General features: G+C 39.4%; 3 protein-coding genes across 6 annotated transcripts in view; all 3 read left to right on the top strand.

Moving 5' to 3' along the window:
• Positions 1 to 27,929, top strand: part of LOC117985441 (inositol oxygenase-like) — a 106,586-nt gene that overhangs the window by 63,879 nt on the left and 14,778 nt on the right. The window lies entirely within an intron of this gene.
• LOC117985289 (protein suppressor of white apricot-like) lies at positions 105 to 18,402 on the top strand. 2 transcript variants are annotated; one of them, XM_034971979.2, is made up of 16 exons: positions 105 to 390; positions 1,887 to 2,056; positions 2,706 to 2,863; positions 3,666 to 3,882; positions 4,864 to 4,928; positions 6,121 to 6,334; positions 6,952 to 7,140; positions 7,826 to 8,092; positions 8,815 to 9,119; positions 9,975 to 10,123; positions 10,524 to 10,720; positions 12,165 to 12,295; positions 13,111 to 13,201; positions 13,528 to 13,579; positions 14,614 to 14,646; positions 16,405 to 18,402. In XM_034971979.2, the coding sequence occupies exons 1-16, from the start codon at positions 197 to 199 to the stop codon at positions 16,721 to 16,723; spliced, it is 2,751 nt and encodes a 916-aa protein (XP_034827870.1). In that variant the 5' UTR covers positions 105 to 196; the 3' UTR covers positions 16,724 to 18,402. The 2 variants fall into 2 exon arrangements, with proteins under 2 accessions (XP_034827870.1, XP_069356991.1); XM_069500890.1 differs by having other exon boundaries at positions 251 to 591.
• Miox (Myo-inositol oxygenase) lies at positions 20,769 to 26,197 on the top strand. Its single transcript, XM_034972161.2, has 7 exons — positions 20,769 to 20,892; positions 21,877 to 22,054; positions 22,272 to 22,480; positions 23,266 to 23,402; positions 24,063 to 24,197; positions 25,092 to 25,187; positions 25,861 to 26,197. The coding sequence occupies exons 1-7, from the start codon at positions 20,878 to 20,880 to the stop codon at positions 25,967 to 25,969; spliced, it is 879 nt and encodes a 292-aa protein (XP_034828052.1). The 5' UTR covers positions 20,769 to 20,877; the 3' UTR covers positions 25,970 to 26,197.

Genomic DNA, 27,929 nt, shown 5'->3' with positions numbered 1-27,929 from the left:
CTCCTCAGTATATTATTATTACACAGAATAAGGACTGTGTATTATTACTATACTCTTTGACGATTATCTTGTGATTAGCACTTTATTAGTCTGTGATAAAAAAATATGGCGTTAAGCGTGCGGCATTTGTGTATGCGTGTGTTTTTGTGAATTTGAAAGAAATTAATTTGGTTTTGTGCGTGCGTATATTATCAAAATGTCTTTAAAATGGACTGGAAATCAAAGTGAAACTGGAATATTACGAAAGAGTGAATGTAAGGAGAAGAAAGAAGAACTATTCGTGTTCGGCTATTCGTGCAAACTTTTCAGGGACAATGTTAAAGCCCTGCAGATTGACCAAGGCAAACACCTCATTCCGTGGATGGGGGATGAAACGTTGAAAATCGACAGGTTCGATCCGTTTTTTACTATAAGACTGCTAACTGTGGCGCTAAAAAAGTTTTAAAATATAGTAAATAATGAGAAAATGTTAATTTTTTGGAAGATGCTACTAAGTATTTCGCAGAGCTGAGTGTCGGTGCATACGCGAGGGGCTGGACGGTGGGCGTGCGGCCTCCGCCTCGCGTTTTGTTATGGTGACTGCCTCTGGTGGTATGTATTACGCTAAGGTACTATTGCGTACGTACGATAGATTTGTGTGACTGTAATTCATCCCTCCAAACGGACGAATGTAACACGCGTACAATGTGTTGACAGGGAAACAGTTTTACCGTGTGAATTCTTTATAAATAACAACACTATTTTTGTGCTCTGTCTTCCCAGTGTGACTTATAGAATTTCTGAAAATTCCTCCATACTTTGGGTATATGCTATATAGACAAAATCTCAGTTTTCTAGAACCAGCCGTTTACACTGTAAGTTGACGTATGAGTCAGCCAATTTTTCCTTTTATATGTATACAAGCTGACCCGCCCGGATTTGCTCAAGTGAAATCTCCACTCAAGGAATTTCCGGCTCCAACGGCCATCACCTCTACGACAGGCATGACCTGCCCACCAATTTTCATGGAAATAACTTGAATAATTACCGATTATTTCAAGTTATTTGGGGTTTAGGTTTGGAATTTCCACAAATCCTTTTGTAGTGAGTGCCTACATCATAAAAGCAGCCTAGCACATACTGTCAAAATTTCAAGTGTCTATTTTCAGTGGTTTGGGCTGTGCTTTGATAGATCAGTCAGTCAGGAAAGTCTTTTTATATCTAGAGGTGTATAGAAGGAAGAGGTGTACAGAACCTAAACTTCTGCATAGGATATTTCTCATAATTTTCTAAACCCAAATAGAGGAATAGAATTTACAAATTAAAATAAACAAGTCATATTGTATAAAGAATTTACACAGTAGTGTCAATCATATCTTAATAGAATGTAACACTAATTTGTGGTCTGCAAAGTCATTGAAAAACCATTTCTTAATGAAATGATCGAATAGGTAACTGTTATACTCAACTTCGTCATAATATGATTCTATTGTTAGGTACTTAAGCTATATTAAGAAAATTGGCGCTGATTCTGTTGTTTTTCGCTGAACTAAATTTATAGTATCTGCATCCTCTTCTTTTTAATATTGCTAAAGAAGAACTGAACATGAATTTTACATTGAAAGACTCTAAATTTTAGTGCACGCTACAAATTTAAACGATACACTCGCGACTGGCAGCTGAAGTCACAAGGTTTGACGGCTCTAAAATAAACTTAAAACTGTCAAACTATGTCTGTCCTTTTCATATTATATTAGTAAGAAGAGGATGTGAATGCTCTAACATTTAGTTCTGCTCAGAATCAGTACTCTTCTTGAGTTCTCTTGAGAAGTTCTCAAAGTTGATTTTCTATGAAAATGTTACAAATTATTTAGGCTAAGAGGTAATGTTGATGTTTATTTTGTTAGGTACGATGCAAGGGGCGCCCTTCATGATCTGTCAGCCCTGGAGGCCCCGCCTGGGGGCTTTGACTGGAGGGTGGAGCTCACCAGGACAGAGCTGGACGTGGAGCAGCTCTGTGACGAGGAGAGGTACCGGGCACTTCACACCGACGAGGATGAAGAAGAGATGTACAAAGGTAAAACATAAATGTTGATATATTACTAGACACATTCATCATGATCAACCCATCACTGGCCCACTACAGAACACAGGTCTCCTCTCAGAATAAGAATGGTTTGGCCATAGTCCACCATGCTGGCCAAGTGCAGATTGGCAGACTTCACACACCTTTGAGAACACTATGGAGAACTCTAAAGTATGCAGGTTTCCTCACGAAGTTTTCCTTCTTCATTAAAGCAAGATTTTAATATGTAAAACGCGCGTTACTTCCGAAAAGTTAGAGGTTCACGCCCAGAATCGAATCCCCAACCTCCCGAAAAGGATGCTAAATCGTAAATGGTAAGTTTTACAAAAAAGTTTACAAGAAACAAAAGATGCAAAATTTTATTTCTACAATAATGGTCTACATAACTTTTGCCCTAAAGTGGATAGTTTCCGAGATATTGGCCAAAAACTTTCCTTCAAGATTGTGATCGAAGCTGCACCTGGATCTGTCAGCATTTTGTGATTTTATGGTCAGTAAGAGACCCTTAACCTAACAAATAATTAAAATTGGGTCGGAAATTTAGTACAAGGTTAAATGCTCTATTTACTGGCCTATATTATAAGTGAATGACGTACCTACTAAATGTCATAATCATACAACAAAAAATTTTCTTCAACAGAAGAAGAACTGAAGCGTCTCCATGCAGCTGGCTACGGCCAGGTTGGGTTCAACTATGACATTCCTGCCGAGTCCACTCCAGAAGTTCCAGTAGAAATTGAAGAACCCTTTGAACCTAGTCAAGCTCTCAAAGATCTCTTGCCTATTAATACTATTTTTGTAAGTGCATATTTGAGGGTAGGTGTTTTTAGGGTTCCATACCTCATAAAGAAAAAAATAACCTATATAGGATCACTTTGTTGTCTGTCTATCTGTCTGTTGGTCTGTCAAGTAACCTACGGGGTACTTCCCGTTGACCTAGAATCATGAAATTTGGCAAGTAGGTCTTATAAGCAGACATTCGGGGAAAAATCTGAAAACCGTGAATTTGTGGTTTCATCACACAAAAAAAATTAAATTGTGGTCATGAACTAATAATTAGTATTTTCAATTTTCGCAGTAAGATAACTATATCAAGTGGGGTATCATAATATGAAAGGTTGTGATATGTAATATGAACCTGTGTATTCTAAAACAGATTTTTATTTATTTTTATGCATTATAGTTTTTGACTTATCGTGCAAAATGTCGAAAAAGTGACGACGCAGTCTAACAGCCGCACTCAGAGTCGCTTAATCGTTACTTAAGGCATTCCTTATCCATACTAATTTATGCCTTAAGTAACGACTAAGCGACTTTGAGTGCGGCTGTAAGATGACTGATGAGATTTAGAGACTGTTAGGCCCGGTATCCACCTAAGAGGAGAGGAGAGGAGATGCGTTCAATCGACCAATCAGATTCAAAATAGATGATGTGAAAAAATTATCACGTCATTTTTTAAAAATCTGATTGGTTTACTGTACACATCTCCTCTCCGCCCCGCATAGGTGGATACCGGGCCTTAGGCGGTACGAAGTTTGCCGGGTCAGCTAGTTTTATATATATTTTAAGAGGGTATTTATTTAATCCCCTATGTTCCCAGGCCGACACCCAAAAGCAAAATGCAATAATAGAGAAAACCGCCAACTTCATCGCCCACCAAGGCACTCAGATGGAGATCCTAATAAAGGCCAAGCAAAGAGACAACCCGCAGTTCAAGTTCCTCAATAAGGATAGCCCCTTGAATGCCTACTATACTGCACTGACTGCGCTAGTGAAGGCTGGAAAGTGGCCAGAAAAATCTGTTGAAGTTATAGAAGGTAAGCTTATTAATATAAACTATCCACAGAGAGAAGTTAGTATAGGACTCTCTCTGTTATGTATTCTTCTATGAACAACTGCCAACTTCATCGCCCACCAAGGCACCCAGATGGAAATCCTGATCAAGGCCAAGCAAAGAGACAACCCACAGTTCAAGTTCCTCAATAAGGATAGCCCCTTGCATGCCTACTATACTGCACTGACTGCGCTAGTGAAGGCTGGAAAGTGGTCAGAAAAATCTGTTGATGTTATAGAAGGTAACCTTATTAATATAATATTATGCGTTCTATAAATAAAATAAAAATAATTTTGATTCAAAATGAATGCCATATACAATTACCTGATAAAATCTATTATAAAATAATGTAACACGTAGCTTGCATGTAATTGTATAATAATTATATTTAGCATGTATATATTGTTAGTGTACCTAACTTTGCAATGCCCTATTGGGGCTTCATGAAACCATGAGAGCAAATGAATAAAATATAAATCTATAAATTCTATGCATAGAGAGAAGTTAGTATAGGACTCTCTCTGTTACATATTCTAAATATATAAAAGGAAAAGGTGACTGACTGACTGATCTATCAATGCACAACTCAAACTACTGGACGGATCGGGCTGAAATTTGGCATGCAAATAGTTATTATGATGTAGACATTCACTAAGAGAGGGAGGGAGAGACACACACTTAGGGTTAGATCACACAAAAAAAAATTAAATTGTGGTCATGAACTAATAATTAGTATTTTCAACTTTCGAAGTGAGTGACTATATCAAGTGTGGTATCATATGAAAGGTCTTCATTTGTACATTCTAAAACAGGTTTTTATTTATATCTATGCATCATAGTTTTTGAATTATCGTGCAAAATGTCGAAAAAATACGACTGTAGTACGGAACCCTCATTGCGCGAGCCTGACTCGCACTTGGCCGGTTTTTTTTTTACATTTTAACATTGTCTTTTTTATCAACAGAAAAACAGCATGATATGAATGAAGAATATCTTCATCCAAGTTTAGCAGCCACAGTCATTGAATCTGTAAGTATTTCTGATACTATTTATAATTATATAAAACAGTTTGTAGATTTAACATAAACAAATGGATATGGAATAGATTTAACATAAATAATTTAACATAAAAAAAAACAATTTTTATTAAACTTTTAGCAAAATCCATACTGATGTTATAAACGCGAAAATGTTGAACGTTCAAACGGTTCTTCGAGTTCACTGAAGCCTTTACGAGTTCATTTCCACGATCAGCTGTTAGCAGAAACTTTGTTAACTAATGATTTTCAGCTTATTTCGTGGTTAAACGACATATTTCAATCTAGATAATGAGTACATACCACAGTAAATTTGATGTTTTTATTTGTCGACTAGCTTATGGTCGCGACATCGTCCGCGTGGACTACACAAATTTTAAAGGGGTTAAATAGTTAATAGTTATAGGGGTTGAATTTTCTAAAACCCTTTCTTAGTGGATGCCTACGTCATAATAGCTATCTGCATGCCAAATTTCAGTCCGATCTGTCAAGTAGTTTGAGCTGTGCGTTGATAGATCAGTCAGGGAGTCACCTTTTCCTTTTATTATATTTAGATATTTCAACCCTATTGCACAGGTTGTGGTCAAAACGGGACTGTGGTGCTGCAAGAGATGAAGTTCGAGCTGTCAAGGGCAGTAGCGAACCCTCTTAATTGTTTTTTTCGCTGGAAATTCACGAGCTGTCCGGCAAAATACACTCACAACGTCAATATTAACTTTCGATGTCGTACGATGCTGTCTTGGTTTGCATAATTCTACCATTGTACAGCTCGTGAAGTTCCAGCGAAAAGAGCAAGAAAGAGGGTAGTTCGCTACTGGCCTTGACAGCTCCAACTTCATCTCTCGCTGCTGCTCGCTGCAGTCCCGTCGTGACCACGACCCGTGCAATTGGGTTAAACTTTGTCAAGTTCTCATATCTCCCACGGGTATCATCACGTTATACTAGAGGCTCATTATTTTTATGGTACACCTACACATTGGTCTTAACTGTAGCTTGCCAGGATGTTACAGACGTTATCTAACACCTTGTACAGTACGCGGCCGAAAGTAATGTACATCGGTCTTTAGAATGACATTTCAGCTTTGTAGCACTCATACCTATTTGACATTCTGTTGGTCTCAACGACAGTGCTCTACAAATTTGCTCTCATTCTAAAGGTACAACTATAAAATCACTTATTTCAGGCTCCCTCAATCCCAAGTATCCACTACAAGCCATCAGCAGACTGTGACTACACACTGCTGATATCCAAGATGCGTGGAGAAGCCACCCTGGACGAGGCCTACATCACGGAGCTGGCTCCGGGGGAAGTGGCCCCTCCCGGAACTGAGCCCCTGCCTCCTCGCGCCAACGCTGAGATCTCCAGGGCTCCTGTTATGTACAATAACAATGACCAAGGTATGTAGACTAGATATTTTTCTCTTTCTTCATCTCCTTTCCCCTCTCTCCTCTCCCTCCTCCTCTCTCTCCTCTCCATCTCCCTGCCTCCTCTTTCTACATGGTATTCCTCCTTGATGAGGGTTGTGATCCCTTTCCATTAATCACTCGATTATTTTTATGTTTATATTGTAATTGTTGAAAAAATCCTCAATAAAATGCCTGGAAGAGATCGCTAGGTAGCGATAAGGCCGCCAAATTGTACCTGCCAATGTTTTGTATATGTTTTATTGTACTAATTTTGTAGTGTACAATAAAAAGTATATCTAAATATATAAAACAAAAAGGTGACTGACTGACTGACTGACTGACTGATCTATCAACGCACAGCTCAAACTACTGGACGGATCGGGCTGAAATTTGGCATACAGATAGCTATCATGACGTAGGCATCCGCTAAGAAAGGATTTTTGAAAATTCAATCCTTAAGGGGGTGAAATAGGGGTTTGAAATTTGTGTAGTCCACGCAGACGAAGTCGCGAGCATAAGCTAGTTCATTCATAAAAATGAAAAACCAGAGACCTATGTTCAGCAGTAGCTATCCACATGATTACTAATATTGTCAGTTTCTCTTCCAGCCGTTCAACCAGTGGTGCAACAGCAATACACAGCAATGTACCAACAGTACATGTCGCATGTACAGACGCCAGCGGTCACACCAGCAAACACGCCCCCTCCACAGATCGACAAGAAACCCACTGCCACAAAATCTACTGGTCTGAGTCTCATGAAGAACTATAATACAGACAGTGACAGTGATGTATCAGGTAACTCATACAAATTACAGTACGCGGCAGAAAGTGATGATCGGCCTTTAGAATGACGTTTGGCCTTTGTAGAGCGTTGTCTCTGTCACTCATACCCATATAACGCTTTGTCAGTCTCAACTCTCAATGACCGAGACAGTGCTCTTCAAATCTGCTGTCTCCTTCTAAAGATCGATGTTCATCACTTTTGGCCGCGTACTGTACATCAGCCTTTAGAATGATGTTTCGGCTTTGTAGAGCGTTGTCTCTGTCACTCATACCTATATGACGTTTGTCTATCTCAATGACTGAGACAACGCTGTACAAATCTGGTATCTCGATATACATTACTTTCGGCCGCGTACTGTAACATAACTTTATATAAGAAAAGACTAAAGAGTGCTCCATTGTGATGTAATTGAAGGACAAAACCTTCATATTTATAATATTACTAGATGATGCGCGCGACTTCGTCCGCGTGGATTTAGGTTTTTGAAAATCCCGTGGAAACTTTGATTTCCGAGATAAAAAGTAGCTTATGTCCTTCCTTGGGATGCAAGCTATCGCTGTACCAAATTTCGTCAAAATCGGTTGAACGGACGGGCCGTGAAAGGCTAGCAAACAGACAGACAGACAGGCACACTTTCGCATTTATAATATTAGTATGAATTAATTACTGAATAAGTATGGATTTTTTTATTAACAGATTTCGACGATAGTTCATCATCAGACAGTAAAGACAACATAATATTAACTCCACCGGAAGACGTCAAAACGGTCATCGACAAAATGGCGGCCTACGTAGCGCGAAATGGCGACGAGTTCGAAGAGATAGTTCGATCCAAAAACGATCCACGCTTTACGTTCTTGGAGCCTGATAACTTATATCATCCTTTTTATAAAAGGCTGATGCAAGAGAAAAGGGGGGTGGATGTTAATGGGAGGGACAAGGAACAGCCTAAACAGGATAAAAGTGAGTCAGTTTTCTTTTACAGAGTACTAAAGGATGCCCGCGACTTCATCCGCGTGGATTTAGGTTTTAGGTTTAAAAATCCCGTGGTAAACGCACAACAGACGGAAACGTTTAAGTGCGGAAACCAGCCCAGAGTGAAAAAGAATATCCCGTGGGAACTCTTTGATTTTTCGGGATGAAAAGTAGCCTAATGTCCTGTCCCAGGATGCAAGCTAGCGCTATACCAAATTTTGTCAAAATCGGTTGAACAGATGGGCCGTGAAAGGCTAGCAGACAGACAGACACACTTTCGCGTTTATAATATTAGTATGGAAGTATGGACAAGAGGATGACAGCGACTTCGCCCGCGGGGATTTAGGTTTTTAAAAATCCCATGGGAACTTCGATTTTCCGGGATATAAAGTAGCATAAATGTTCTTCCCCGGGATGCAAGCTATCTTTGTACCAAATTTCATCAAAATCGGTTAAAGGGATGAGCTGTGAAAAGCTGACAGACAGACAGACACACTTTCGCATTTCGCATCAATCTATTTGACGAAATTTGTTACAGATATAGCTTGCATCCCGGGGAAGGACATAGGCTACTTTTAATCCTCCAAAGAATTCCCACGGGATTTTTAAAAACCTAAATTCACGCGGAAGAAGTCGCGGGCATCATCTAGTAATAAATACTAGATCATGCCCGCGATAATTAACACTTTATATTATAATCATTTTTACAGCCCCCATGGTATCCTTCTCCATAAAGAAACTAAAAGAACCAGACCCAATCCTACCCAAACCGGCACTACCTTACGAATCAAGTTCCGATGATGAAGAAACACAGCAATCAGAAACCAACGAGGAAGCTAAAGAACTGCCGAAGACCAACATACCACAGATAACAGCAACTAATAATATCCCACCGGTGTTGGTGTACAAGATGGAGGCGGGACAGATAAATAATCTGCCAGTTGTCAAAACCATAGAGCAGAGAGTGAGTAGTAAGACCGCTCGGGCCATCACGATACCGGAAATTAAAGAACAGGTAATCTCTATTTTAAAAAGGAAGTAGGTGTATTTTCTTAAACTGAACTCTAACCTATTACTAAGCCTCCGCTGTGCGCCTGTCTGTCCCTCGGTCTGTATGTCTGTCTATCAGCAGGCTGTATCTCATGAACCATTATAGAGAGTTGAAATTTTCACAGAGTATGTATTACTCTTGCCGCTATAACAACTAATAAAAAATCCAAAATGGCCGCCATGCAACTTAAAAACTTACTACATTATCTTGCACGATGGTTCGAAGTCTTTCGTGTGCAACTCCAACTCGCACTTGACTGGTTCGAAATCTTTCGTGTGCAACTCCAACTCGCACTTGACTGGTTCGAAATCTTTCGTATGCGACTCCAACTCGCACTTGACTGGTTCGAAATCTTTCGTGTGGGACTCCAACTTGCTCTTGACTGGTTCGAAATCTTTCGTGTGCGACTCCAACTCGCACTTTGGTTCGAAATCTTTCGTGTGCGACTCCAACTCGCTCTTGACTGGTTCGAAATCTTTCGTGTGCGACTCCAACTCGCTCTTGACTGGTTCGAAATCTTTCGTGTGCGACTCCAACTCGCTCTTGACTGGTTCGAAATCTTTAGTGTGCGACTCCAACTCGCACTTTGGTTCGAAATCTTTCGTGTGCGACTCCAACTCGCTCTTGACTGGTTCGAAATCTTTCGTGTGCGACTCCAACTCGCTCTTGACTGGTTCGAAATCTTTCATGTGCGACTCCAACTTGCTCTTGACTGGTTCGAAATCTTTCTTGTGCAACTCCAACTCGCACTTTGGTTCGAAATCCTTCGTGTGCGTGTTGATTCGAAAAATAATTTAAAAACATTTAAATAAACCATAGGTAAAAGAAACAATAAAAGAACTACCAAAATTAGAAGAAAACATAGAAAGGGAAGAAGAAAGAAAAGTAGAGAAATCGCCAGAGAAAAGAGAAGAGAAGAGCAGAGATAGGGAAAAGAAGAGTCCCAGTAAGAGAAAACATCACGATAGGTAGATATTTTTATTATTTTGCTTTATTTATGGAACTAAATATTTATTCTAGAATTTATTTGCCTACGACTTGCACTCGGGGATAATGTATTTTCATTTCATCATTTTCAAAGATTTTTTAGAATCAGATCTTTTTTTGGGTCTGGTCAGAGTAAAAAACATCCAAACACCAGGCAAACTTTTAGATTATTTATCTGGACTACCTAGATCATGTCCGAGCCTTCGTACGCGTGGATTTAGATTTTAAAAATCCCGTGGGAACCATGCAAAATATCACGTTGAGTCATTATTCTGTTGCGGCGTGATTGAAGGACAAACCAACAAAGTAGTGTAGTGATATAATTGTAGTTAGTGATATTGTTTTTTTACGCAATTAAAATTATTTTGTCTTTAACTTTAGGAAAAAAGAATATCGATCCAAAGAGCACAGAGAAAGGAGATCAGAAAGAAGGAGTGCGGAAAGGGAGAGGAAAAGAGACAGGGAAAGTGATAAGAAGAGAAGGAAATACAAAGATGAATTGGAGAGTGAAATTATATCGTTAGAGGATAATTCTGATGAAATGATTGATTTGACTGGTGACCAATCGGATTCTAAAGGTAATAATAACGTAATAAGGTAACACGCACACATACATACGTTTGGTTATTATTTTTTGTTTTTAATCCGTACTAATATTATAAATGACGACCTCCCTGGCGCAGTGGTGAGCGCTGTGGTCTTAATAGTGGGAGGTCCCGGGTTCGATTCCTGGCAGGGGTTTGGAATTTTATAATTTCTAAATTTCTGGTCTGGTCTCGTGGGAGGCTTCGGCCGTGGCTAGTTACCACCCTACCGGCAAAGCCGTGCCGCCAAGCGATTTAGCGTTCCGGTACGATACCGTGTAGAAACCAAAGGGGTATGGGTTTAATAAAAATTGCCATACCCCTTCCAGGTTAGCCCGCTATCATCTTAGACTGCATCATCACTTACCACCAGGTGAGATTGCAGTCAAGGGCTAACTTGTATCTGAATAAAAAAAATTAAAAAAAATGCGAAAGCGTGTCAGTCTGTCCGTCTGTCGGTCGGCTAGTTTTTCATTGCTCATCCGTTTAACCGATTTCGATGATATTTGGTACAGCTGAGATGAGCATGAGATAGCTTGCATCCCGGGGAAGAACATAGGCTAGGCTTAATGCCGGAAAATCAAGGAGTTCCCACGGGATTTTAAAAACCTAGATCCACATTCCACGCGTGTTAATTCGCGAGCATCATCTAGTTATGTGACGTTTAGTCGGTCTCAACGACAGAGACAACGCCATACGAAACCGCTATCGCTGTCTAAAGGTCGATGTACAATATTTCCTGCCGGGTACTGTAGGGTTGAAGCTGTGATAGCTTAGTGGTTAGGACGTCCGCCTTCTAATCGGAGGTCGGGGGTTCGTTCCCGGGCACGCACCTCTGACTTTTCGGAGTTATGTGAGTTTTAATTAATTAAATATCACTTGCTTTAACGGTGAAGGAAAACATCGTGAGGAAACAGGAAACGGAAGCAGGCATGCAGCCTGAGAGTTCTCCATAATGTTTTCAAAGGTGTGTGAAGTCTACCAATCCACACATGGCCAGCGTGGTAGACTATGACCCAAACCCTTCTCACTCTGAGAGGAGACCCGTGCTCTGTAGTGAGCCGGTGATGGGTTGATCATGATGATGATGACTGTAGAGTTAAAATGGCGAGCGAGTTCTCATCTTGTACGGATTGTATTTTTTTTAAAAGAATATTAGCCATGTGAAATGACTAATAAAAGACCTTTCCCCTCCAACTAAGCGTCAACCTTGTGCTAGAAGTAGGTATGAATTGAATGCACTCATAAAAATCTGATAAAAGTCCATCCAATGACTGATTGCAGATAGCTTTGAAATATCAAAAAAAAAAAAAAAAAGGTGTAGGTACTACAATTAATAGTGGAACAGGTGGGGATTGAACCGTCGATCTTTCGGTTTTCAGTCCACTGCTTTACCCGTTGAGCTATTGAGGGTCTATTTACATAGATATGCTTGCAGGCGAGTGTGAAACGGAAGCGGATAAGACAAAGCAGCAGGAGAGAAGGCGACGGGCGGCCGAGTTTCTGAAGAAGGTGGGGGTCGACCCCGCCGCCGCCGCGCTGCCCAACACCTCGCTCGCTAGCGCCATGGTGAGTGGTCCGCTGTGCCAGATCCTTCTTTCCACGCACATGCTAACTGTGGAACCAACTCCCATCGGCGGTGTTCCCACTAGATTACAACATGGGTTTATTCTGCATTTTTTTCAGATATAATTCAGTCAGTCACTCGATATCACTATAAATCCACCTGGCACGTTTAGAAAACTAGTTATTAGTAACTTAATTAGACAAACGGTTAAGACACGTTCTCTGTTCGATTCGTTCTCTCTGCGATTAATAAGTACCTACTTATTAATCGCAGAAATATCTTATCACTTTTTTAAACATTTTTTTATTTTTTAACTATTCGTACTCCTAGGTTAACTTTACTATAGTTTAAGATTTATTCAATTACCATTGCACCTTGAATAATTTATGTTTTTTGTGTTTTCACTATTTCGGAAAGTTTTAGCTACTTTTTGTATTATTTTACTTATATGATTAATAATTGTTCCATGTAAATTGTGTGAATGTGCATGTAGTGTTTGCTTTCAAATGATTTTACATACAACGTCATGTAATTTAACTTTATGTTATTTAAGATCATTTTTGTAAAAATCGCTAGCGAACCTTTTCAATAAAAATAAAAAAATAAAATTTTAGACTGCATCATCACTTACCACCAGGTGAAATTGCAGTCTAGGGCTAACTTGTATCGGAATAAAAAAAATAGATAAGTTAGAACAGACTAAAAATATTTATTATAGGTACTAAAGCTACCTATGTGAATAATTATTCAGAATTATCGTGCAAGTTTAATTTTTACAAAAGGACTTTTACCGCCACTTAAACTATTTTTTTTTCAGGTTGACACATTAGAATCACTCCGAAAAAAGAAGAATGAACAAGAGGAAAAGAGAAGGCGACATGAGAAGCGAAGACGCAAAGAAAAGAGAGGTAAAGATGCCTTAATCTTTTGTGGTCATCGATATAAATGACAAGATATGGTCAAAGCGAACAATATTTTTCACGGTTTAGAAACCAAATAAATCAGCGCCACCTCTTAGATACTAATGAACGACCCGTTTGAAATCCAGACGTCACTGAGGTTGCATTGGTGCTAAAGCACCACTGAGTCGGTGACATTTTGTTTGTTCAATAACCCTGCCCATACGAAGTAATATATAAGTCAATGTTTGTGGTAGAAAATTTCTATTATTCTTTGTGAGATGACGAAGCAAGAAAAACGATAAGTTTGATTGCAAATAAGTATCTTTTTTCAGAATATGAGGGTGAATTCGAAAAACACAGAAAAAGCAAACGGAAAAAGAACAGGTAATTTTTTTTAAATTGCATTTTTAGGGTTCCGTACCTCAAAAGGAACCCAGGATCACTTCTGTCTTCTTGTCTGTCTGTCGTGTCTGTTAAGAAAACCATTCCCGTGTACTTCCCGTTGACCTAGAATCATGAAATTTGGTAAGTAGGTAGGTCTTATAGCACCATTAAAGGGAAAAAGCCAAAAACCGTGAATTTGCGAATAAAATGTGTTCACAAAAAAAAAATATACTAAAACGCATAGATGGCGCAGTCCGTCATGTACTTACTGTTCTGTATAAAAGTGTTAGGTATATCTTGTACGATGGTACGGAACCCTTCGTGTGCGATCAAACTCGCACTTGACCGGTTTTTTATACCTTTGAACTGCTTACTTGCTACTTGTTTGTTGTTTTGTGTATCTAAATATATAAAAGGAAAAGGTGACTGACTGACTGATCTATCAACACACAGCTCAACTGGACTGATCTATAGATAGCTTTTATGACGTAGGCATCCGCTAAGAAAGGATTTTTGAAAATTCGGTGTAATAGGAGTTTGAAATTTGTGTAGTCTACGCAGACGAAGTCGCGAGCATAAGCTAGTTGAATAATATGACTTCAGTTGCCTGTTAGTCAATGTAAAAATAAACAACCAATAATCACTCACACTAAACTCAAATACGGTTAACTAGCCTGAAAAGTATTAGAATATTGTGACATTGAACCGAAAAATAATTGTTATAAAATATACACAATCTGTTACAAAACGGAATCGCCTACCAAGATTTTAAATCGCCATTTCATATTATGAACTAGCTTATGCTCGCAACTTCGTCCGCTTGGACTACGCAAATTTCAAACCCCTATTTCACCCCCTTAGGGGTTGAATTTTCAAAAATCCTTTCTTAGCGGATGCCTACGTCAATAGCTATCTGCATGCCAAATTTCAGCCCGATCCGACCAATAGTTTGAGCTGTGCGTTGATAGATCAGTCAGTCAGTCAGTCATCTTTTCCTTTTATATGTTTAGATAACAGGAATATCTTTTTTTCAGATCATCTGAAGAAGAGGATTCAGACTATGAAAGGTTGGTAATTAAATTGTTCAATAGACAATTATTATTGTATAAAATTTTTATTTATTTATTTAATTTAAATTTAGCTAGTTACAGTCCGCGACAGGTCGAGATGGCAATCGGGGTATGAGGCGAATTCGAATTCAAATTCAAATTGTTTATTCAGAATAGAAAAGAAAGAAAGAAAGAAAAGAAAAGACGTTTATTAATACAAATTATGCCACACATCACAACTTAAAGCTAAGAGCTGGTTGTTCCGGCGCTTCTTCCACCTGAGAACAAGCAAAAGAAGCGCCGGAACAAACTGTTATATTGTGTGGCACAACCCGAAAAAAGGGTCCCAGCTCAGCATTATGCTGTATGCCTTGTTGCACAAGCACATACAGCGCTGATTTTCAGCTTGTACCCTGAACCGGGTGACGCCACGGATTATAAACTAATGATAACTAAACTAATGATAACTAATAAAACACACGGAAACCTAAAAAATTAATAAAATAAAAAATCACTAACTAACAACTATACTTATTAATGACTATACTAACACAGACTGTAACTATACTAGTTATTACTAAAACAAAGACTAAGAATAGGTAACATGTTACGCTTCATCATCATCATGATCAACCGTTGCCGGCTCACTACAGAGCACGGGTCTCCTCTCAGGGTGAGAAGAGTTTTGGCCATGTGCGTATTGGTAGACTTTACACTCATTTGAGAACATTATGCTGAACTCTCAGGCATGCAGGTTTCCTCACGATGTTTTCCTCCACCGTTAAAGCAAGAGATATTTAACTACTCAAAACGCACATAACTCCGAAAAGTTAGAGGTGCGTGCCCGGGATCGAACCCCCGACCTCCGATTAGAAGGCAGACGTCCTAACCACTAGGCAGATCACAGCTTGGCTACGCTTACTGATGGTCAAAATTGTTAATTTGTAAGATGATATAGTGGTGAAGATTAATGACGCACTTCAAACTAAAGCTACGAGGGTTTCAAACGCGCCCAAGTCTGAAAAGAGCCCACAACAAACTCAGCCGGGCGTTCTTTTTATTATCACTTTACAAAGTCATAGCCATCTCAATCTGTCGCGTACTACAGTTACACAGATAATCGCGTCGGAGCCTGTGTACTGAATCGTCGACACTTGAGATAAACTCAGTAAGACAATGTTAGAAGGTATCATGCAGATAACATTATCAAGGTGGATAATGTGCGATTTAACTGTAATCCCAACTTACGAGGGGGGATTTAACTTTAATCCCTACTTAAAAGGAGGGGGGGGGGGTGTATTTAGGTACTATGTATTATTTTGACGACCTCCCTGGCGCAGTGGTGAGCGCTGTGGTCTTATTAGTGGGAGGTCCCGGGTTCGATTCCTGGCAGGGGTTTGGAATTTTATAATTTCTAAATTTCTGGCCTGGTCTAGTGGGAGGCTTCGGTCGTGACTAGTTACCACCCTACCGGCAAAGCCGTGCCGAAAAGCGATTAAGCGTTCCGGTACGATGCCGTGTAGAAACCAAAGGGGTATGGGTTTAATGAAAACTGCCATACCCCTTCCAGGTTAGCCCGCTATCATCTTAGACTGCATCATCACTTACCACCAGGTGAGATTGCAGTCAAGGGCTAACTTGTATCTGAATAATAAAAAAACCAGATACCTATCGGCCTTATAGATATCTGGAAAATACATAGTGTTATGACCTGAACAAAATCAATGCTCATATCCTTGATCCCGTATTTATTGATAGTTTTTTTTTGTTTCACAGTTCAAAAAAGAAAAAGCGAAAGAAAGACAAGAAACCGTCGAAGAACAAAAAGAAAAGGAGACGAGAAATTGAGATAGAGGAAGATCCACCGCCACAGATCAACATAGACTTAACCAACACATTGAAAGAGCTCAGAACAATATCTCCCACTAAAGAGCTGGGCTTGCACAACATTGATGATCCTCCCACTCTCCCACAACAAGAGTCGTCGAGTGAAGGAGAGATGGGGAGAAAGAAAAGGAAGAAAGACAGAGAGTACAGCGAGGGGGAGTGGTCTAGCGATAGTGACGAGGATTCTGTATCTAGTGCGGATAAATAATGATTTTTGAAATGTAGTAATCGCGCCTACTTAGGTCTTTCAAAAACATCTAAAAATCGATACTGCGCATTTGTTCTAGTTGTTTGGCACGGAACCACAGTTAGGGAACTTCTAATGAAATGTCGAGGCTTCGATGTCACTGGCAGGTATACATTTGACGCTAGGTTTGATTTTTAGGGTTCCGTACCTCAAAAGGAAAAAGGAACCCTTCGTTGTCTGGCTGTCCGTCGTGTCTGTCAAGAAAACCTACAGGGTACATCCCATTGACCTAGAATCATGAAATTTGGCAGGTAGGTAGGTCTTATAGCACAAGTAAAGGAATAAATCCGAAAACCGTAAATTTGTGATTACATCACAGAAAAAAATATTAAAAATGTGTTCACGAACTATTCAATTTTCAAAGTTAGATAACTATACCTAGTGGGGTATCATATCAAAGGGCTTCACCTGTACATTCTAAAACAGATTTTTATTTATTTTTATGTGTAATAGTTTTTGATTTAGCGTGCAAAATGTCGAAAAAATTCGACTATAATACGCAACCTTGCGCAAGTCTGACTCGCACTTGGTCTGTTTTCTTTGATTTCACGTCACCATAGCCTAACATTTGACATATCGTCGTTCAAGATCAAACCGAGAGTTCCCTCACTCTAGTTCTTATTATAAATGCGAAAGTGTGTTTGTTGGTTTGTCCTTCAATCACGTTGCAACGGTGCAACGGATTGACGTGATACATAAAGAAAGAAAGAAAGAAAACTAGTTTATTCTTTATTATAAAGACTTGGAGAGTGACATAGGTTACTTTTTATCCCGGAAAATCAAAGAGTCCCTACGGGACTTTTAAAAAACCTTTTTCCACGCAAACGAAGTCGCGGGCATCAGCTAGTGTTTTATAAATATTATAAATTTAGAAGCTAGGTATAAAATAGTTTTAATTATGTACATTATTGTGTAAAAGACATTTGAATTAATTAATTAGAAAAATGCCGGTGCAGGTTTTTTCATTAAATTATCTGAATTAAAAGTATTGTTTTAATTCAGATTTTGCGTTACATTGTGGCTAATTCCGTTGTACACAATCTAAACTAAAATGGCACGTCTAAATCTATTGCTATCCCTTTCATAATGTTGCTTGCGGAAAAGGATAGCACTAGATTTAGACCTGTTAGTTTAGTTTTTGTGTACAAGAGACTCGGCCCCATTATCTATATATATTAAAGAAAAAGCTGAGACTAACTGACTGACTGATCTATCAACGCACAGCTCAAACTACTGGACGGATCGGGCTGAAATTTGTCATGCAGATGATAGCTAGGTATTATGATATAGACATCCGCTAATAAAGGATTTTGAAAATTCAACCCCTAAGGGGGTAAAATAGGGGTTTGAAATTTGTGTAGTCCACGTCGACAAAGTCGCGAGCATATTATGCTACTGCAGTATAATTTTTTTAATATATGCAACAAAATTATATTTAGATACTTGTAAAAACGTTTTTATTGTCATAGTACAAACTATAAAATATCTTCTTTTATTTTTTGTAAGAACAAGTCTTCACAATTTTGTAATAGGTATCGAAATATCAATAAAATATATAAATTGTTTTATTGTACTGTAGAAATAACTATCACTTCAGTTGTAGATAATGTAATAAATATACCTACCTACTTTTAATTTTATATATTGTTTTATTTTTTATAGAATAACTTTTCCCGATAGATATAATATGTAGGTATAGTCCGTGACAGGTCGAAATGGCTATCGGGGTATGGGACGGGGGGCCGCCCCGCACACCCGCGCTCGCCCGCACCGGGTTAGCGCGGGGGCTGTGCGGGTGCGGGGCGTTCCCTCCCCGATTGCCATCTCGACCTGTCGCGTACTATAGTTTAAAACCACAGAATTAATAAGGGGGCGTCAACAAATTACGTGAGGTGTTTTTTTGAATTTTCTGTCCCTCCCTCCCCCCCTGGTCAATGTCGTGAGATTTTATTCAACCCACTCCCCTATCCCTCAATCTCACGTGAGATATTTCAAAATGTGGGTTTCTTACGTAAACGCGTTGGATTGTTATTGTAAAAAGAAAAAAAATTGCTTCGTGCTTTTATTTACGACTAGTTAAGACTAGTAATTGCTGTGAGTTATAAGTGTAATAAATAAATAAATACAATCTGGATTAAATGGTATAATTTTTTTTGTTTCATTCAATCAGAAAAAAAATTGCGTGATATTTGCCGAGACCCCCCCTCTTAAGATTAGATGAGAATTGACTTGACCCCCTGCCCCCCTTAAACATCTCACGTAATTTATGGATGCCCCCTTAACGAGTTTTAGTCAAAACCAGAGGCAGATTAAATGTCAAGAGCGCCCATAGGCAAGCACCTCATAGCAGCCCCTCTAACAGTCATAATAATTTTTTTACTAATATTAACTTCGAAAGAACGAGGAATCGTCTCATTGCATAGCTGGTAGTTGGTGATTATATTTACGTGAACGAGTGAAAAACACGTCATGACACTGCAAGTTTGCTATATTAAAGAAGAGGCAGTTTTGGTCACTCCAAGATAATTAGGTAGGCCAGGTAATGGAACTCTAAGTGATCACCTGCGCCCCTTCGTAACCTCGCGCCCCTAGGCACGTGCCTAGTTTTCCTTAGGGATAATCCACCTCTGGTCAAAACTACTTTTGACCAACGTCGTTCATCAAACTGACTAACCATACATTTCCTAGAAATTGTTATTTTGTAGTTTTCAAACATTTCCGGTAACTTATAATAAATACCTAATACTTAATTTGCACTAAGACTGGTAATTTAGCTCTCCATAAACATCTGATAATCTAAACTAGATTAAATTGTAAACAAACGCAAATCATAATCATAATCTTTATCGCTTTAATGCGGATTTAAGCCATGAGTTAAAAGCATGTTAAAACTATGGAGAACTCTCAGGCATGCAGGTTTCCTCACCACATCCTTTCGCCCTTAAAGCTAGTGATACACACAACGCCAAAAAGTTAGAGGTGCGTGCCCGGGATCGAACCCCCGACCTCCGATTAGGAGGCGGACGTCCTAACCTCTAGGCTATTACAGCTTTGCTACGCTTACTGATGGTCAATATTGTTAATTTGTCAGATGATATAGTGGTGATAACTAATTACGCACTTCTATCACGGCGTATCACTAAATATTATAATCATAATTATTAATTATCCATACTATAATATTATAAATGCGAAAGTGTGTCTGTTAGCTTTTCACGGCCCAACCGTTCAACCGATTTTGATGAAACTTGGCACAGAGTTAGCTTATATCCCGGGGAAGGACATAGGCTACTTTTCATCCCGGAAAATTGATAAGTTCCCACGGGATTTTTAAAAACCTAAATCCACGCGTACGAAGTCGCGGGCATCAGCTAGTACTGTATATAAGAGCTAGCGCGCACCACAGTGTGTTGAGTTGCAGTGCGTTTTAAAATTCGTTGAATTTGTATCAAAATCTGGTGCGGAATTAATTTCTATAGTTCACAGATGTAGCAGAAAAAAACGTACTGAAATTCCCCGTGGTGCGCGCTAGCTCTAATTACGAGCCTCAATAGCTCAACCGGTAAAGGAGTGGACTGAAAACCGAAAGGTCGCCGGTTCAAACCCCGCCCGTTGCACTATTGTCGTACCTACTCCTAGCACAAGCCTGACGCTTAGTTGGAGAGGAAAAGGGAATATTAGTCATTTAACATGGCTAATATTGTTTTTAAAAAAAAAAAAAAAAAATCCCAACTCCGGCCTGCTACCATAAATTTCTTGATAGAAAGATATATGTTTATACAAATATACTTAGGTACTTACTTTTACAAGTGGGTACTTTTGAATCGACAAAGGCATCTACCACTGGTTCGGAATGCCTTTCCTACCGAGAAGAGCAAGAAACTCTGCGCTTGAAAAGATTCAGTATTGCCCATGATCATGACTATGCTATGAACAAATTTTACAATGGGTTCTCTAATGCTTCGCAAGTCACAATGTTATGATAATAAATTTATTACTTAGCTCTTGTTTATCATTAGAAAACAAGCACTTGAGACCTAGGTATAAATACGAGCTGAGATGACATCTCTCCTCATTGATAAACGATTTGATCGGGAAAGCGATCTATAGGAAAAATGGCAGCTCAAGTTGTAAGTAACTTATGAATTATTTTAATTAAGTAGGTAGGTACTCTGCCGTCCTATAGCTAAAAGCCGTTAAAACTGCAAAAAATAGTAAAAAGAGTTGTCATCAAAAATATTTAATTTTAGAAAAACTGATGTTTCTAAAAAGGTTTGCTACACATGGTTAGTACGACTTATCTACGTAGCATTCAGTTTTAGAGTAACTTGCTAGAAACATTAGTCTTAAAAAAATCCTACTTTAACAGAGGATAATTCAAAGGCTATTTTTGCAGTTATCGGCATTTTAGTTAAAAGACTCATCAACCGATAGACGTCCACCGCTGGACATAGGTCTCTTGTAGGGACTTCCACACGCCACGGTCTTACGCCGCCTGAATCCAGCGGCTCCCTGCGACTCGTCTGATGTCGTCCGTCCACCTAGTGAGGGGGTCTTCCAACTCTGCGTCTTCCGGTGCAAGGTCGCCATTCCAGCACCTTGGGACCTCAACATCTACCGGTTTTACGAACAGCTATGTACCATGCCCATTGCCACTTCAGCTGCGCAACCCGTTGAGCTATGTCGGTTACTCTAGTTCTCCTACGGATCTCCTCATTTCTGAATTGATCACGTAGAGAAACTCCAAGCAAAGCTCTCTCCATCGCCTACTAAGTGACTCTGAGCTTTCTTATCAGGCCCATAGTTAGCGATCATATCTCTGATCCATAATATATCATCACTGGCAAAACGCACTGTTCGAAGACTTTGGTCTTCAAGCACTGAGGAATTTTTAAAGGACACTAATTAAGTATCTACTAATACAATAGATATGCGAAAACATTTTCACGGCCCATTAATAATTTAGCAAGGTAGGTACCTTTCATCAAAAGCGGTTAAAAATGAATGATGATGCCCGCGACTGCATCCGTGAAATGAGTTAGCGGGAGGTGTCAAGATTCAAGATTCAAGATTTCCAAACGCAATAGTTTATAAGCATATCTTCGTTATTCCAGAAAACCCCTATATCACTGATAGACCCCTCGCAGCTCCTGCGTCCAGAGCCGACGTTCCACGACAAGCCCTTGGAAGCCTTCCGGGACTACAGCGTGGATGACAATGACCCCATCAAGGAGCGCGTTCGTAGGACCTACTACACCATGCACACTAATGTTACTGTCGATCTTGTCAAACGTAAGTAGGTAAGATTGGTAACCGAGTCGTAAGCAGCCGAGTCTGCTCAAGAACTTAAACGCCGTAAATACTCATTAGTAAGGACTATGTATTCGCGGCGCTTGCGTTTGAGACTCTGGGCCCATGGTCATCGGACACGAAAGCTTTTATAAACGTGTTGTCCCAAAAGCTGATCCATGCGTCTGGTGACCCAAGAGCTGGTGCTTATTGTCGACAGAGAAACGCGAGAAGTGGCTGAAATTCAACCACTTCAAGTCAACAGTGAAGGACGCCCTCATCAAGCTCAACGAGCTGGTCGACGAGTCGGACCCCGACACCGACCTGCCCAACATCGTCCACGCCTTCCAGACTGCTGAGAGGATCCGGGAAGACCATCCTCATGACGACTGGTTCCAGCTTACTGGACTTATCCATGATTTGGGCAAGGTAGGTATAGTACGCGACAGGTTGGGATGGCAATCGGGGTATGAGGCGGCGGAACCCTTGCAGACCCGCACGTCACCCGCGCTCGCTCGCATCGGGTTTGAAAAAATGTTTGGAAATTTTTGGGAATGTTTGGAAAATTAATGTTTTCGGATTTATTCCTTTACTTGTGCTATAAGACCTACCTACCTGCCAAACATGATTCTAGGTCAACGGGTCCCTGTAGGGTTTCTTGACAGACACGACGGACAGACGGACATACAACAAAGTGATCCTATAAGGGATCCTTTTTTCCTTTTGAGGTACGGAACCCTAAAAAAGTACCTTATACCTACAGGCTAATACTTAGGTACGTTAGGTATACCTACTTTTAGAACTAATATATTAACGATGTCATTTGTTATGATAAAACTATTTTAAATTGTTAAGTAGGTACCTACCTAGGTACGTACATTGTTTTCGTTAAAATATTTTCTTATTGTATTTTGACGTCATGTTTTACGTTTCATTGATAAGATTCCGCTTTATAAAACAAAATCATGAATTATCTCGTTTTTAATGTGTTTTTCCTATGAGTTTGCATTTTAGGATCAAAATGCCTAGTTTATAATTAAACTAGCTGATGCGGGCATGTTGATTAATAAGTAAGCACTTACGAGTACAAGTGGTGATAGAGATAGCCTATGATAGATATATATTAGACGCCAGTCTCCTAGGAGGGTTTAGGGTTCGATCCCGAGCATGCAGGAGTTCTCAGCCGAGTACCACTCAAGTAAAGAATTGTGTAGGTGATGGCGTTCTATGGCGAGCCGCAATGGTGCGTGGTGGGCGACACGTTCCCCGTGGGCTGCGCGTGGGCGGACTCCATCGTGTACGGCCCGGACAGCTTCAAGGACAACCCGGACACCTACAACCCCAAATACAAGTAAAATGACAACTCTAAGCGCAAATTACATCACATCACACCCTGATTTATTAAAGTACCTACCTATAAGAAAAAGGCAAAGCGGTTAGGTAATCTTGTATTTGAAACGTTATTTTCGTAATCACCACTCCAGAATTATGCTCGGAAATACTTAACAACCAAATCAATTTCTTAGAAACCATCTTTATTAAGCACTAGTAACCCGCTAGTTAGCCCGCGAATTCATCTGCGTGGGTTTAGGTTTTTTAAAATCCCGTAGCTTATGTCCTTCCTTGGGATATAAGCTAAATCTGTATCAAATTTCATCAAAATCGGTTGAATTCGGCCGTGAAAAGCTGGCAGACAGACAGACAGACACACTTTCGCATTTAGGTATAATAAGAATTAGTATGGATTATATTATTAGCATCCCCATAAAATCTCGAATATATATAATTAGCGCGTTACGATCTTACTTACCAGAACCACATGGACCATGGTGCCAGAACTACCGTTAGCTGTCCAGCTGTCCTCCTCTTCCGTTTTGGATCTTTTGTCTTACTCGTCAGGGAGCACGGATTGTACGTCATATGAACGTAACAAAATAAGATCGCAATTCAGTGCAAAATCGGTTTAAAATTTCTTAAAATTTTCATCAATGGTCTTATTACTCCCAAACAGTACAAAATACGGCATGTACGAGCCACACTGCGGACTTGACAATGTGCTCATATCGTGGAGCCACGACGAATACTTCTACCAGTTCCTCAAGCACAACAAAAGCAAGTTACCCGAGAAGGCGCTCTACATGATCAGGTAACTACCTACCTAATTTTGGCTTCTTATTTTATACAGAGAATAAAAATAATCATCAAAAGAAGCAAATCATATTTATTTTATTAACAGCTCCTAATAGATACCGGACTATTAGTATTTTATGCGATAGAGATAACGCTCTACGAAGCCGAAATTAGGCGAATCTCTCTTTCTAAAGATTGATGTTCATCACTTTCGGCCGCGTACCACTTGTTGATTGTCAGTTGTTGGATTTGTAAGACGAATAGAGTGGTGATATAATTAATTACAGTAACCGTGTCAGAAAATAATGTAAGTACATCGACCTTTAGAATGACATTTCGGCTTTGTAGAGCGTTGTTTCTGTCACTCATACCTTTATGACGTTTTGTCGGTCCAGTTTTGTCTGTTTTTAGGGTTCCGTACCTCAAAAGGAAAAACGGAACCCTTATAGGATCACTTTGTTGTCTGTCTGTCTGTCCGTCTGTCTGTCAAGAAACCTACAGGGTAAGTACTACCCGTTGACCAAGAATCATGAAATTTGGCAGGTAGAGGTCTTATAGCTGACATTTGGGGAAAAAATCTGAAAACCGTGAATTTAGGGTTAGATCACACACAAAAAATTTAATTGTGGTCATGAACTAATAGTTAGTATTTTCAATTTTCGAAGTAAGATAACTATATCAAGTGGGGTATCATATGAAAGGGCTTTACCTGTGCATTCTAAAACAGATTTTTATTTATTTTTATGCATCACAGTTTTTGAATTATCGTGCAAAATGTCGAAAAAATACGACTGTAGTACCTACGGAACTCTCAGTGCGCGAGCCTGACTCGCACTTGGCCGGTTTTTATTAAGGGTTCCAAACGCGCCCAGAAGCGTCAATCTAATCTAGTATGATGAATTGTATGTAGGTACCATTCGTTGTACCCGTGGCACGCAGGTGGCGACTACCGGCACCTCACCAACGCTAAGGACGAGGAAATCCTGAAATGGGTGCATGAATTCAAGTAGGTATCTTGTTTATAACCATTTTGCATTTTTTGGGCATAAAAATAAACGACGACGCGACGCTCGCCCGACTTCAACATTATGTGTAGTCCGCGACGGGTTGAGATGGCAATCGGTGTATGAGGCGGGGGAAGTCGCAAGTCACCCACGCTCGCCAGCATTGCGCGGGTGTGCGGAGCGTTGCCTCCCCGATTGCCATCTCGACCAGTCTCGTACTATAGGTAGGTACGTGTTCATAGTTCATCATACAAACATTATTTTCAAGCTTTGTAAAGGTGTTTGAAGTCTATTTTTTTTTTGTCAATTCTAGCTAGCCATTAATAAAATTGGTATAAGTATAAATGATAATAAATAAATAAATAAACGTTTATTCGCTGGAATGTGAGTACATGTAGGTCTTACATCAGTTTAGTCATACCTTACACATATTCTACCAGGTCCTGCAAATGGTTAATGATATTTATAACATTAAAATTAAATCTGGTTCATTACATGACGAAATCAATAATTTAAACATTACACAATCAGAAAACAAAATAAGGAATTCCATGTCATTGTAGTTAAAAACAAAATATCGGTAATAGCTTGTATGAATTGATGTATTTTATTTCGTGTAGTCTACCCACTGTCCTGTTGATTGTCCATTTTTAAAAAAATGTCTAATTTTCCCAGCAAATACGACCTTTACACGAAAAGCGCCAAGGTTCCCGACATCGAAGCACTGTGGCCCTACTACGAGAAGCTCATCGAGAAGTATATCCCGGGAGTTTGCGACTGGTAAAGACATGCCCCGAATAAAAATAATTATCTAAGTAATTAGCTTAATGATTCATGAAAATGTGACCTGTAGAGGTGATTAAGAAATCATACAATATTATTCAATATTAATTCCCACATTAACTGATGGCCTATCGTTTAGTTATTAATGGAGTTATGATAATATTATATTTTAAAGTTTTGTTAATTAAAGGCTCAAACAAATATATTTATTTATAGTTCTTTTTATGAACTACCTATGTATTAATTATGTACCTACCTATCTTAATTAATAAAATTAGGTAATCTTAAGTACCCAATATTAATAAATATCAGAAATTATAAGGCAATTTAGCTAAGCTAGATCTTAAAAAATCTGTACCTATGGGCTAAATATTATAAGCACAACGTAGTACGCGGCATAAAGTAATGTACATCGGCCTTTAGAATGGCATTTCGGCTTTGTAGAGCGTTGTCTCTGTCACTCATACCTAATACCTATTATTATGATGTTTAGTCGGTCTACAAATCTGCTATCTCCTAAAGGTCGATGTAGATTACTTTCTGCCGCGTAGACACTGTAGCAAAATATCAAAAAGCAATTATAGGTTATGAGGAACCCACGTGTTTGTCCCGGACCCTTAGCACAGACCCCGTTGATTGGTGAGACCTCATCAGTTTATCACTAACTGCGCAATGTGGTGATAAAAATAGATCTAAATTGATCGATCAATGAAAATGAATTGCATATGAACCGATCGTTAACCTTAAGTTAAGACACCTCTTCATTAGGTTATAAATCTCATTTTTTTTAATTCTTAAAAGTCATCATCATCAATCGATAGACGTCCACTGCTTGACATAGGTCTCTTGTAGGGACTTCCGCACGCCACGGTCTTGCGCCACCTGATTCCAGCAGCTCCCTGCGACTTGTCTGATCTCATCCGTCCATGTAGTGGAGGGTCTTCCAACACTGCGCCTTCCGGTGTGAGGTCGCTATTCCAGCACCTTGAGACCCCAACGTCTATCGCTTCGCAATCCGTTGAAATCTTTATTTCTGATTTGATCACATAGCTCTCTCCATCGCCCGCTGAGTGACTCTGAGTATCTTATGAGGCCCATTGTTAGTGACCATATCTCAGATCTTAAAAAGTACGCGGTTTACAAAATCGGCTAAGAGCCAGCGCGTGCCAGACCTTCATTATTTTATAAAAGCTGAAAGTTTATCTGCGTATTGTCCCCAACACAGGGAGGAACGATCAGCGACTATCTAGTTTGGATCATGGTGGCTTTGGGAGATAACAGGTAAAGCTGTAAAAAATCTTACGTCAAAGTACCTACTTACTTTATAAAGTCTTTTTTTAGGGTTCCGTACCTCAAAAGGAAAAACGGAACCCTTATAGGATCACTTTGTTGTCTGTCTGTCTGTCTGTCCGTCTGTCTATCAAGAAACCTACAGGGTACTTCCCGTTGACCTAGAATCATGAAATTTGGCAGGTAGGTAGATCTTATAGCTGACATTTGGGGAAAAACCGAATCTGAAAACCGTGAATTTAGGGTTAGATCACACAAAAAAAAATTGTGGCCATGAACTAATAATTAGTATTTTCAACTTTCGAACTGAGTGACTATATCAAGTGGGGTATCATAATATGAAAGGTCTTCACCTGTACATTCTAAAACAGATTTTTATTTATTTTTATGCATCACAGTTTTTGAATTATCGTGCAAAATGTCGAAAAAATACGACTGTAGTACGGAACCCTCATTGCGCGAGCCTGACTCGCACTTGGCCGGTGTTTTTATATTTTCTTCGGAAATTTTATATTATAAAGATTTTTTATATTAAGTATAGGTAGGTATAGGTAATAGGTACCTAAGTAGGTAGGTACTACTTGCTTTTACTTGCATAGCATTCTTTTAACATGATATGAATCACGGCTGATTTTCTTCACATATTATTATGATAGATGTATAAAGAAACG

Source organism: Maniola hyperantus, chromosome 9 (assembly GCF_902806685.2).
Source record: "Maniola hyperantus chromosome 9, iAphHyp1.2, whole genome shotgun sequence".
Lineage (NCBI taxonomy): Eukaryota > Metazoa > Arthropoda > Insecta > Lepidoptera > Nymphalidae > Maniola > Maniola hyperantus.
This window is presented reverse-complemented; position numbering and strand designations above follow the sequence as displayed.

Coding starts and splice junctions, on each gene's coding strand:
- LOC117985289 (XM_034971979.2), top strand. CDS start 197: ATGTCTTTAAAATGGACTGGAAATCAAAGTGAAACTGGAATATTACGA. Junction 7,141..7,825: donor CAGTGACAGTGATGTATCAG/GTAACTCATACA, acceptor TTTTATTAACAG/ATTTCGACGATAGTTCATCA. Junction 13,202..13,527: donor AAGACGCAAAGAAAAGAGAG/GTAAAGATGCCT, acceptor ATCTTTTTTCAG/AATATGAGGGTGAATTCGAA.
- Miox (XM_034972161.2), top strand. Junction 22,481..23,265: donor TTATCCATGATTTGGGCAAG/GTAGGTATAGTA, acceptor AGAATTGTGTAG/GTGATGGCGTTCTATGGCGA. Junction 25,188..25,860: donor AAATGGGTGCATGAATTCAA/GTAGGTATCTTG, acceptor TAATTTTCCCAG/CAAATACGACCTTTACACGA.